Source organism: Hippopotamus amphibius, chromosome 9 (genome assembly GCF_030028045.1).
Source record: "Hippopotamus amphibius kiboko isolate mHipAmp2 chromosome 9, mHipAmp2.hap2, whole genome shotgun sequence".
In the NCBI taxonomy this organism is placed as follows: domain Eukaryota; kingdom Metazoa; phylum Chordata; class Mammalia; order Artiodactyla; family Hippopotamidae; genus Hippopotamus; species Hippopotamus amphibius.
The window spans coordinates 40,713,339-40,726,706 of NC_080194.1; the positions used below are offsets into that span (position 1 = coordinate 40,713,339).

The window sequence follows — 13,368 nt, forward strand, 5'->3', positions numbered from 1 at the left end:
TAGATAAACAATTTCCTTAGAACTATATTTAAAAATCCATGGGCTCTTGTTAAGTGAATTACCTTTAGATGATGATTTAGAATAATGGAAAAATTCACTTATTGTTGTATTAGTTTGCTAGGGTTACTATAACAAATTACCACAAACTGAGTGGCTTAAACAACAGAAATTTATTGTGACCTAGTTTTGGAGCTTAGAAGTCCAAGATTAAGTATTAGCAGGGCTGATTCCTTCTGTTGGCTGTGAAGGAGAATCTATTCCTTGCCTATCTCCTGGCTTCTAGTGGTTTGCTGGATATCTTGACTTGTAAACACATTACCTTGATCTCGGTCTTCATGTCTACATGGCATTCTCTTTGTGTACATGTCTCGGTGTCCAAATTTTCCTTATTTATACAGACACAAGTAATATTGGATTAGGAATCCACTCTACTTCAGTATGACCTCATCTTAACTAATTACATCTGCGATGACCCTATTTCCAAAGGAGGTCACATTCTGAGGTACTGGGGTTAGAACATCCTCATATGAATTCAAGTCCTTACTGAGGACTATAGCCCTGGGTACAGCCTCTCAGCTCTGAGGAAGGGTTCCAAAGAGGTAAGGGAGGTGCTAGGATATATAGGAGTTTTTGCTGAAAAAAAAGAAAAGTAGTTGAACATCAAAAAATTACTGCTAATCACACAGAAAAACAGACATCTCAAATTAATGATTTTAGTGTCTTTCTATGTGTGAAAAGTTGCAAGAGTCTGGGCTCATTAAAATGATTCCTTGGATATGCACCTTAACTATTCTGTTTTTCTCCTTCCTGAATTCCCCTCAGAACACACAGGGGGAGAGGGGGCTACACTGGCTGATGCCTTGATGGCTTAAAGGCAAGCAACATTCTTTGTTTACTGAAATGGCAGGTGACATATGTTGTCCATGTGTATCAGTGACCTTGCCCTCACAGAGCCCTGCTATTGCACTAAACACTAATACTTCATGCAAATGATTATTCATACTTGCACATACATACAAGATTATACATACATACATTCTCAAGCAAATCCAATTCTTTGCACACATGTTTATTGATAACTCTCAGATATACACATAAAGATACATGATAAATGAACACATTTTCACATTGCACAAAATATCCCTTCAACTGTAAATATACATACTATGACTAACAATAAAATACATGCGTGGAGATAAACCTACACTCTTATAATCTCAAAAACACACAATTTTTTAAAGCTCTTTATTGGAATATAATTGCTTTACACTGTTGTGCCAGTTTTCGCTGTATAACAAAGTGAATCAGCTGTATCTATACATATATCCCTATATCCCCTCCCTGTTGCAACTCCTTCCCACCTTCCATATCTCAGCCTTCTAAGTCATCACCCATCATGAAGTTGATCTCTCTGTGTTTATGCATCAGCTGCCCACTAGGTAGCTATTTTACATTTGGTGTTGTATATATGTCAATGATACTTTCTCACTTTGTCCCAGCTTCCCCTTCGCCCACCTCCCCCACCAATGTCCTCAAGTCCATTCTCTAAGTCTGCATCTTTATTCTTGCCCTGTCACTGGATTCATCAGTACTATATTTTTAGATTCCATATATATGAGTTAGCATACAGTATTTGTTTTTTTTTTTCTGCCTTACTTTGCTCTGTATGACAGACTCTAGGTCCATCCACCTCACTACAAATAACTCAATTTCATTCCTTTTTATGGCTGAGTAATATTCCATTGTATGTATGTGCCACATCTTCTTTAATCATTTATCTGTTGATGGGCATTTAGGTTGCGTCCACATCCTGGCTATTGTAAATAGTGCTGCAATGAACATTGCGGTACATATTTTTTTTGAGTTATGGTTTTGTCAGAGTATATGCCCAGTAGTGGGATTGCTGGGTCATACAGTAATTCTATTTTTAGTTTTTTAAGGAACCTCCAAACTGTTTTCCATAGTGGTTGTGTCAACTTACATTCCCACCAACAGTGCACAAGAGTTCCCTTTTCTCCACACCCTCTCTAGTTATTATTGTTTCTAGATTTTTTGATGATGGCCATTCTGACTGGTGTGAGGTGATACCTCATTGTGGCTTTGACTTGCATTTCTCTAATGATTAGTGATGTTGAGCATCTTTTCTTGTGTTTGTTGGCCATCTGTATGTCTTCTTTGGAGAAATGTCTATTTAGGGCTTCTACCCATTTGTGGATTGGGTTATTTGCTTTTTTGGTATTAAGCTGCATGAGCTGCTTGTATATTTTGGAGATTAATCCTTTGTCCGTTGCTCTGTTGGCAAATATTTTATCCCATTCTGAGGGCTGTCTTCTTGTCTTGTTTATGGTTTCTTTCACTGTGCAAAAGCTTTTAAGTTTCATTAGGTCCCATTTGTTTATTTTTTATTTTATTTCCATGATTCTCGGAGGTGGGTCAAAAAGGATGTTGCTTTGATGTATGTCATAGAGTGTTCTGCCTATGTTTTCCTCTAAAAGTTTTGTAGTGTCTGGCCTTACATGTAGGTCTTTAATCCATTTTGAGTCTAATTTTGTGTATGATGTTAGGAAGTGTTCTAATTTCATTCCTTTACATGTTTCTGTCCAATTTTCCCAGCACCACTTATTGAAGAGGCTGTCTTTTTTCCATTGTATATTCTTACCTCCTTTGTCAAAGATAAGATGCCCATACATGCATGGGTTTATCTCTGGGCTCTCTATTTTGTTCGATTGATCTATATTTCTCTTTTTGTGCCAGTACCATACTGTGTTGAACACTGTAGCCTAGTTTGAAGTCAAGAAGCCTGATTCCACCAGCTCCATATTTCCTCCGCAAGATTGCTTTGGCTAGTCAGGGTCTTTTGCATTTCCCTATTGAATCGTAAAATTTCTTGTTCTCGTTCTGTGGAAAGTGCCATTGGTAATTTGATAGGGATTACATTGAATCTGTAATTGTTTTGGGTAGTATAGTCATTTTCACTATGTTGATTCTTCCAATCCAAGAACATGGTATGTCCCTCCATCTGTTTGTATTGTCTTTCATTTCTTGCATCAGTGTCTTATAGTTTTCTGCATACAGGTCTTTTGCTTCCTTAGGCAGGTTTATTCCTAGGTATTTTATTCTTTTCAATTGCAATGGTAAATGAGAGTGTTTCCTTAATTTCTCTTTCTGCTCTTTCATTGTTAGTGTATTGGAATGCAAGAGATTTCTGTGTATTCCTTTTGTATCCTGCTACTTTACTAAATTCATCGATTAGAGCTAGCAGTTTTCAGGTAGCATCTTTGGGGTTTTCTATGTATAATATCATGTCATCTGCAAAGAGTGACAATTTTACTTCTTCTTTTCCGATTTGGATTCCTTTTATTTCTTTTTCTTCTGTGATTGCTGTGGCTAAAACTTCCAAAACTATGTTGAATAATAATGTGAGAGTGGGCACCCTTGTCTTGTTCCTGTTCTTAGAGGGAATGCTTTCAGGTTTTCACCATTTATAATGATGTTGCCTGTTGGTTTGTCATATATGGCTTTTATTATGTTGAGGTAATTTCCTTCTATGCCCATTTTCTAGAGAGTTTTTATCATAAATGGATGTTGAACTTTGTCAAAAGCTTTTTCTGCATCTATTGACATTATCATATGGTTTTTATCCTTCAATTTGTTGATATGATGTATCGCATTGATTGATTTGCATATATTGAAGAATCCTTGCATTCCAGGGATAAATCCCACTTGATCATGATGTATGATCTTTTTAATGTGCTGTTGGATTCTGTTTGCTAGAATTTTCTTGAGAATTTTTGCATCTATATTCATCAGTGATATTGGCCTGTAATTTTCTTTTTTGGTGACACCTTTGCCTGGTTTTAGTATCAGGGTGATGGTGGCCTCACAGAATGATGTTTGGAGTGTTCCTCTTTCTGCTATATTTTGGAAGAGTTTGAGAAGGATAGGTGTTAGCTCTTCTCTAAATGTTTGATAGAATTCACCTGTGAAGCCATCTGGTCCTGGGCTTTTGTGTGTTGGGAGATTTTTAATCACTGCCTCAATTTCTGTACTTGTGATTTGTCTGTTCATAATTTCTGTTTCTTCCTGGTTCAGTCTTGGAAGATTGTACTTTTCTAAGAATTTATCCATTTCATCCAGGTTATCCAATTTATTGGCATCTAGTTGCTTGTAGTAGTCTCTCATGATCTTTTGTATTTCTGTGGTGTGGGTTGTTGCTTCTTTTTCATTTCTAATTCTATTAATTTGCGTCTTCTCCCTTTTTTTTTCTAATGAGTCTGGCTAATGGTTTACCAGTTTTGTTTAATTTCTCAAAGAAGTAGCTTTTAGTTTTATTGATCTTTGCTATTGTTTCCTTCATTTCTTTTTCACTTATTTCTGATCTGATCTTTATGATTTCTTTCCTTCTGCTCACTTTGGGGTTTTTTTTTGGTTCTTCTTTCTCTAATTGTTCTAGGTGTAAAGTTAGGTTGTTTATTTGAGATTTTTCTTTTTCTTGAGGTAGGATTGCTATAAACTTCCCTCTTAGAACTACTTTTGCTGTGTCTCATAAGTTTTGGGTCATTGTGTTTTCATTGTTATGTGTTTCTAGATATTTTTTGATTTCTTCTTTGATTTCTTCAGTGATTTCTTCATTGTTTAATAGCGTATTGTTTAGCCTCCATGTGTTTGTATTTTTTACAGGTTTTTTTCCTGTAATTGATATTTAGTCTCATGGCATTTTGGTCAGAGAAGATGCTTGATATGATTTCCATTTTCTTGAATTTACCAAGGCTTGATTTGTGACCCAAGATGTGATCTATCCTGGAGAATGTTCCGTGTGCACTTGAGAAGAAAGTGTATTCTGTAGTTTTTGGATGGAATGTCCTATAAGTATCTATTAAGTCGAGATCATCTAATCTGTCATTTAAAGCTTGTGTTTCCTTATTTATTTTCTGTTTGGGTGATCTGTCCATTGGTGAATGTGGGGTGTTAAAGTCTCCTACTATTATCGTGTTACTGTCGATTTCCCCTTTTATGGCTGTCAGCAATTCCTTACGTATTGAGGTGCTCCTATGAACAACAAACATTCTTATATATGCATTCAAATCCCATGCCTTTGGCTTTGTGTGTACAGAGGAGAAAGGAGAATTAGGGGTTAATGCTTCCAGCTTTCGTCTCCAGTCTCCAAGGAAGTCAATGTGAGTGTGAAGCAGTGGGACCTAGGAGGGAGGAGAGAATTAGTGCTTGGGGGAAGGGAAAGGCTAGACTTTGGTAGGTCTTTAAAAAGGCTCTAGTGGGTGCTCTCTGCTAAATGCTGGACTACAGGACCCATTTAATGCTACCTATGGTCATGTTGCAGTTGGTGAAAGAGAGAGCAGAGCTCACAGTGAGTGGTTCCCTGGCCCCAGTCATCTCTGCCCTTCCCAGGAGCAGTAGGACTCACAGAGGCTTCAAGGAGCTGGAAGACAAGGTGTGCACTGTGCAGAAGGCCTGACTCACTGGGAGCTGCAGGCCCAGAGATCCATGATGGCTGAGCTTCATCCTGAGATGGGAAGTGGATCTGCTGCTTTATTGTGTCCCCCCGGGAAACTTGAGAAAATTAGGGAGACTGCCTCCATATACAATCCCTCCAGGAAGGAGGGTGGAGCTGAACCCCACCCTGCTCCAGCATTGTGGTTCTATGCCCTGCAATTAGATACCCCAAAGTAAGAAAACTGAGTCTAAATTTCCCTGAAGCTATTCCTTAGCAAGATCTCAGCCTGTTAGTCTTTAATCCTTCAGGCTTTTAGCAACATGGATTGAACTGATATTTCACATAGTGAGTGATAGTGAAGGAACCAGATTCTACAGGAACACAGCAGAAAGTGCAGAGAGGAAGGAGGTGCCTCTCAAGGGCTCCCATCTGTCACTTCACACTTGGGTCCCAGGTCAGCTCTGCTCCTTCATTGTCCATCCAAGAAAGAAAATCTGAGAGTGGAAAATCAAAGCCAGAGGAGTAGAATGAGGAATCTGAGAGACATCTCTTATGGGGGAATTTTGGTCAATGAAAAGGCCATTGGAGAGTCTGGGAAATGATGAATTAGTGGAGAGAAACTGGCTTTTGAAAGGGTGTACAGTTCAGAGTAGCTGAACTCTGGTTGAGAAAAGAGTGACCACCCCAAAAACAGTTTGTAGAACAGGTGAGTTCTTTATTAAGGCTTATGGGCAAAAGGCAGTGAAGATGCTATGCTAGAGAAAGCAACATATACCCAGAAATGTCAGAAGACCAACCTGGAACCTATTCTAGAGGCAGTCAGTCCAATGACGTAGCAGGGGTCCAGGTTCAAATGCAATTACTATAGCTGTCATTCAGTGTACAATTTCACAGGTCCCCTTGTGTCTGCCTTTTTCATGACAGGACAACCACCTCTGCTGTACCCTACAGCAGATAGTGGGTGTTCCAATCAGTTACTATCTAGCACAGGCAGTAGTGTGTACCACCAAGATCCCTGGGTGTGGAATTGTGCATTTGGCACTAATTTACTATGTGGTCTTGAACAATCATGTAACTACTCTGAGATCTACTTTTGTCAGTAAAATAAAGATGCAGAAGTTTTGTGATAGATGATAAAATGTAAAGCATATAGTGTGATATCTACCAAAATAGCAATACCTTTCATAATTAAAGAAATTATTATTCACTTTGATAAATTGCATCTTTAGCCAGTGCCCAGTGCAGGGATGAAGATGGTACAAGTATGCTTTTCCTGGTGCCCCTGAGCTTCAGTAACTATATCCTCACAAGTGGAGATTGACATACAGGTGGCAAAAAGTAGGGAGGGTGGAAGCCTATGATCAAATAGAATACATGACTGTTGGGAAAACCAGGTCAGGAAGAAGGGAATAAGACAAAGTCCTAGTGCCCAGGTAATGGGTGTGTATTTCTGAACTTTCACCATACCCTGCATATGAATATTTGTTTTGAGCATACCCATAACTATTACCCAGTTAAGATTATCTACTTCCAATTTAGGACAAGACATAATGTCTGAGCCCCACTTCTCTCACAATGTTACAAATCTTGGGAAAATCAGAAAGAGTCTAGGTTTACTTTGGATCTTGTAGAAACCCTTTTTAGGAACCTTTGGGTCTGGTTGAATGAAACATTCGTCCACACCCAGAGGTGACTTGTTAAAGGGAATTTGAAAGGATATTCTTCTTGTCTACATGTTTCTGTTATGATGGAGGTAAGAATTACTGTTTTCAAACAAAGGCACAGGTCAACTGAGGTTAAATAGTGAAAAGATGTTGAGTAAGAACCAGATGAGTTTTTGTGTCATGGACTCTGAGCTAGGTATTGGTCACCAGTGGGATCAGACAGTAGGATCAACCCATGTAATACCAGCGAATACCGGCAGAGGATGGTGTTCACAAAGTCATCCCCTGGTCAGAGAGCAACCGCTAGTATGAGAAAAGGACATAAAGATCTGTGATCCTGGTGTCAAAGTGGTGGGCTCTGTCAGGATAGTTTAACATATGGTTAATTGGTTAATGACTCCTTGGCTACTGAATAATGACCTTTATTGGTTATTTTCTTCAACAAACTTTTATTAAACCCTTATTCTGTGCCATGCACAGGTGCTAGGAAGAGAGCATGGCTCAGAACTGACTTCATGAAAATTTATCCTTTAGGACAGGGATTGGAAAACTATAGCCTGCAGACCAAATCCGCCTTGCAGCCTGTTTTTATAAATACAATTTTATTGGAACACAGCCATACTCACATATTTATATATTGACTATGGCTGCTTTCACACTGCAATGGCTAAGCTGACTAGTTGCAACAGAGATTGTATGGCCCACAAAGCCTAAAATATTTATGATCTGACCTTTTCAGAAAAAAAGTTTGCTGATGTTCCAACTAGGAAGAGCTACACCCTAAATCGATTGCAGGTACACAATTGGTCAGTCAGTTACCTTCCAGCCCAGATGCTCATGCTAATTGTCTTGGAGTCAAAACTAACTGAGTATTACTAAATACACTACTATGGGCCTTTAAGCCAAAGTGTTTTCCAAACTGACTTCCTCCCCTGAAAAGTGGCCCAAGTGTTTTATTGTTCTTGTTGTTCTAATTCAGATGCAGGAGGCCACACACAGAGCCTATTATTTATAGATCTCTGCCTGTTTCATCTGGTTGTCTGTCTGTGTATATATCTGAATATTTCTATAGAAAGGGCAAAGGGTATTCTCATGTAAAAATCCAAAATACGTTCGGACTATGAACACCTGCAATTCTGAACAGGCCAAGTGTGTATGAAGTCCTGAGAAAGGGCACATGGGGTGGAGGCCTGGCTTAGCCCCTAGCCAGCCCTTGGCTATTGTGCTTGCTCCACCTCCCAGAGATCAGCCCTGCCCTGAGAGGTGTCAGAGGGAAGGTACAGGCCAGCTCTCCTTCTGGGGCCTCTAGGAGACAGTGGGGTCTTTGGGAGTCTCAAAACCTATCAGCAGGGAAATGGTGGTGTCGTCTGCATAGTCAGCCCCTTTGAGAAGTAGGAGCTGTCTCCCAGCTAGAAGAGCATGGGAAGGTCACTGCTCCCCACATCCACAGAGTCTGGGACTACCAGGAACAGGTTCCTTGGTGTGGTATAGTGGACCAACTGCTTCCCTGAGTCAGGGCTTCCCACGAGTAATGAAAGGACCTTGCAAAAGGGTAAACAAATCAGTGACTAGTTCAGAATAGAATGGGAAAGAATTACTATGACATTTTTCAAGATAGTTTTCCTTTAGCATATTCTATTTTCAAAAAAATATTGTTTCTTATATTATACTTACAGCTAGTGTGTTCTGGCCCCATGTTCAAGGACATAAATATGAAGAAAGAATAAAGAGTTGCATCATTTTTTTTGCAAAACTTTATTTATTAAAATCATTGAAGTTATTCTGGTTTACTCTTAAACACAGTTGCCATATTATTCAATTGTTCCATCCAAAAGATTATAAATAATAATAATGATTTATATGACTGTTATCACCTGCAGAGAGTACATTACCTTCCCAATGGAGAGAAGTTAACCATCCTGTGATGTTGACCTCAGGGAACAGCTCTTCTCATCCTGTGTCCTTTATCTTGCTTGGGATCCCAGGGCTCGAGAAGTCTCAGTTTTGGGTTGCCTTTCCATTCTGTGCCATGTATGTTGTGGCTATAGTTGGCAATATCACTGTCCTTCACATAATCCGAACTGATCACACCTTGCATGAGCCCATGTACCTCTTTGTGGCCATGCTGGCTGTTACTGACCTGGTCCTCTCCACTTCCACCCAACCTAAAATGCTGGCCATACTCTGGTTTCATGCTCACGAGATTGAATACCATGCCTGCCTCATGCAGATGTTCTTCATCCATGCCTTTTCTTCCGTGGAGTCTGGGGTGCTCATGGCGATGGCCTTGGACCGTTATGTGGCTATCTGCTTCCCACTCCATCACTCTAGGATCCTGACCCCCTCTGTGGTGGGTAAACTGGGGGCAGTGGTGATGATGAGAGGGCTGCTGTGGGTGAGTCCTTTCTGCTTCATGGTGTCCAGGATGCCCTTCTGCCCCAACCAGATCATTCCACACTCATACTGTGAGCACATGGCTGTGCTGAAGTTGGTATGTGCTGATACTAGGGTAAATCGTGCATATGGGCTCTTTGTGGCCTTCTCTGTGGTTGGCTTTGATATTATTGTCATCAGTGTGTCCTATGTGATGATTTTGAGAACTGTGCTGGGATTACCCTCCAGTGAAGCCCAGCTCAAAGCTTTTGGCACATGTGCCTCCCATATCTGTGTCATCTTGGCTCTTTATATCCCAGCCCTCTTTACTTTCCTCACCCACCGCTTTGGACATCAGGTGCCCCGAGTGGCACACATCATGTTGGCCAATCTCTACCTACTGGTACCTCCCATGCTGAACCCCATCATCTATGGAGTTAGAACCAAACAGATCAGGGACAAGGTTATTCAAGGATGTTGTGGAAAAGACCCTTGAGTCAAAGCATAGGGTTTCAACCACCCCAACTGCCACACTGATCTGAGGATATAAATGGAGAAAGTTTGGCAGGATGTCACATATATTTTCAGAAAGTGACAACATTCATTTTGTGAGCAACTGGCTCAGAGGGCAGCAACCCTCCTGGAGTAAAGGGAACAATTTTCAGAATACCCAGAATAAGAACTCTCGGAAAGAAGTGATTGATAATGGACAAAAAGTTGAACTATGTCCATCAAGAGAAGAAAACAGTAAAAAACATTTTCACCTATCAAATTATTGAAGATCTGAAATGGATATCATCTTCCACAGACCTCTAAGATAAAAATTACTGACAACAATTATATTATTGGTCAAAGTATAAGTTGGTGTACGTTGTTATAAAGGAGTTAAGAAATTTCCATGAACACAGTTTAAAAGTCATATATTTTCCCCAACTTTGGAATATCTTTATAGAAATAGAATTTTAGAAAATAATGTACAAAGACAAGTATAGATTCATTAATTATAAAAACAGAAATAGGAAAACAGTCATAGATGTATAAGTAGCCAGATGAAGTAATGAGCAAGTGAATGTCATGTGTCATTTAACTACTTACATTTGCAAAGACTATCTAAGGATGTGAAAATAATCAAGATATAACGTGAATCTTAAAAAAGATTGCCCATATGGCTGATGCCAATTCTAAAAAGGAGTCCATATGCATAGAAAAAGATTTAGGAAATACTGAAAATAGATAATAATAATAGTGAGATTTGTGGTATTTTAATGTTCTTTTTGCACGTTTATGTATTTTTGAAAATTATCCATGATTGAGGAAGTTTAATTTCAGTATGAGAAGAAAGTAATTGAAATAACAACAAAGGTGTACAGAAGAGGTTAATTCAGTGCCAAAGTCTACTGGGGTGGAGTGGGCGATCTGAGAGCAAGAGGGACTGTGGAATAAGTTCCTGAAGAGCCTGAAAATCTAGATGTAAAATTGCTGCCAGAATCACAACTTCTTGAGACTGCCAGCCATGAGAATTAGGTAGGCTAACTGTTGAGCTCCCTTACCAAAATGTGCTGATTCCCTGATGACAATGGAGGAAGAAGAGTCTCTTCTGAAGGTAACTATGCTGTAGGGTTAAAGGTAGTAAAAAAGTCACTAGAAATTTTAATATTTGCCAATATTCAACTTCCTTTTAAACTAAAAATTTTAACTATTTTAGAAAACTACAGGTCCTTTTATTGTTTTCTAATTGTTTCTACTTTATTGAGGTTTATTTAACATACAAATAGTTGCCCATGTTTAATGCACACATTTGGATGAATTGGGACATATGCGTACACCTGTGATACATCACCACAAACAAGGTAATAAACAAGTCCATCCCAGTCGCTGCATTTGTATGTTTATCCTCACTCACAACTCTCTTGTCAAAGCCAATAGTGAAGAAGATTCTAAAATTCAGGCTTTTACGTTATTAAAACTAATGTCAGATGAAGGTCCTTTTAGAAAAACCAGAAGTGTGTTTGCTTTTCCCAGAAAAAACAGTTATTGGAGCCTAAAAGTGCCCCCAGAAATGAATGGTATTCTGAAGGACCGTTGTCAAAATTCCCAAATTTTAGAGTTGTAAGGAGCCATGATCCTCTTATCAGCAAATTAGTTAATCATTGTGAGTCTCTCTCTTTTGCTTTTTAAAGTTAGTTTTATGGCTGTATAACTTGAGACAATAAAATGCAGATATTTTAATGCATATTTCAATATGTTCTGACACATGGAAATGTCTGTGTGACTACCCACCCAATTAAGATATAGAACATTTGCATCACTTCATAAAGATTTTTACTGCCTTTTTGTAGTCACACACCCCACTCCATCCCAAGCAGGCAAATCCTGATCTGATTTCTTTCTCTCTATATTACTTTTCTTTTCTCACTAGAATTTTAGTCTGGTTCCTTACTCAGTATAAAGCTTTTCTGATTCATCCATACTGCTGCATGTATGAGTGATTCATTTTGTATTATTGCTCAGTAGTATATTTTATTTTTCTGCATACCTCAGTTGGTATATTGTTACCTTTCTGCCTTGCTTCAGACCAAATTTACATATGGTCTTATAGCTGTATTAAATATAATATTATTCATGTTTCAGTTGTTTGAAATTTAAAGGAAATAAATTTTGATTGAAATATGATTAAATAAATGTTATTCAACACAGAATCTAGAATACATGGTGTGACTAGAAAAAAGAATGACATATTACTCTATATAACTAAACACATATCAACATAAGAAGAGGTATCCAAGAAACAAAATAAAGTCAATCCCTTTTTTTACTCTGATTCTATTGCCCGTATTTCTGTCAAATTTCTGTTTAATTTACATTGGACTATGGAGTTCTGGGACAACTTTCTGTTTTCTCTGGTATTCAGATTATCTTCCATTTTGCCCACTAGCAGGATGAAGAAAAGCTTTCAACATCATCTCACTACTTAATGTCTGCTGAGTATTCATAATGGTATTAAATGCTTGCAAAATTTAATGATCATACAAACATCCTCAATACCTTGTTAAAATCAAAATTCTGATTCATTAAGTCTGGGATGGGACCTGAGTCCTGAACTTCTGACAACACTTCTACTCTGAGGCCATATTTTGTGCAAGGCTTTAATACAGTCTGCATTTTCGAAGACATGTTGGATTGCTGCTTTCTTGAGATTACTGTACATGGCATCCTTTAGTAATTTCTACTTAGTTATCAATTGTTATCAGCTGTTGAACTTTATTGGATATAACATTTTGTTTTACTGGTGCACATACTCCAGTTTTATTCAGAAAAATATAGCTCTGATGCATAAATGATAAATTCTGTGTATTCCTGCCAGTCTACAATCTCTGTCTCACTCTCTTTTTTTCCTTTTGTACTTCATTGATAGATTGGCTGTATATAGAATTGCTAGGCTTTAAATAATTTTCACTGAAAATTTTAAGGTTTAGCTTAATAGACTAACTAAGACTAGAGATAAAATTCTGGTTCTGTATGTCTACCCTGTAAAACCTTATCCTCTCTGCGCCTTAGTTTCTCTGTCTGTAAAAGGAGAATGTTGATACCTATTTCATTGGGTTGTTTTAGAGAATACATAGCTACATAATTTTTAAACCGTTAGAGTACAACCTGGCATATAGAGACTATTAAACGAATTTCACCTACTATGTCTGAATAGACTGAAGCTAAACTTACTGGGTTTTATTTTGGTGAAGTTCAAATGTTGATTTTTTTCTTTGAAATCCCTTTTGTGTCCTGTCTGAGACATCTTTGCCTTCCTCAAGTTTATGACAATATTATCCTATTTATTTTTCTTTTAGAATCTTTACTTTAAAGTCTTAGGTTCCATTCTTT

General features: G+C 38.3%; 1 protein-coding gene across 1 annotated transcript; it reads left to right on the top strand.

Annotated features, from left to right (window-relative positions):
- Positions 1 to 9,031: 9,031 nt before the first annotated feature.
- On the top strand, positions 9,032 to 9,985 carry LOC130829218 (olfactory receptor 52R1-like). The gene has a single exon (XM_057695499.1). It carries the CDS (start codon positions 9,041 to 9,043, stop codon positions 9,983 to 9,985), a length of 945 nt encoding a protein of 314 aa, XP_057551482.1. The 5' UTR covers positions 9,032 to 9,040.
- Positions 9,986 to 13,368: the final 3,383 nt, after the last annotated feature.

Coding starts and splice junctions, on each gene's coding strand:
- LOC130829218 (XM_057695499.1), top strand. CDS start 9,041: ATGTTGACCTCAGGGAACAGCTCTTCTCATCCTGTGTCCTTTATCTTG.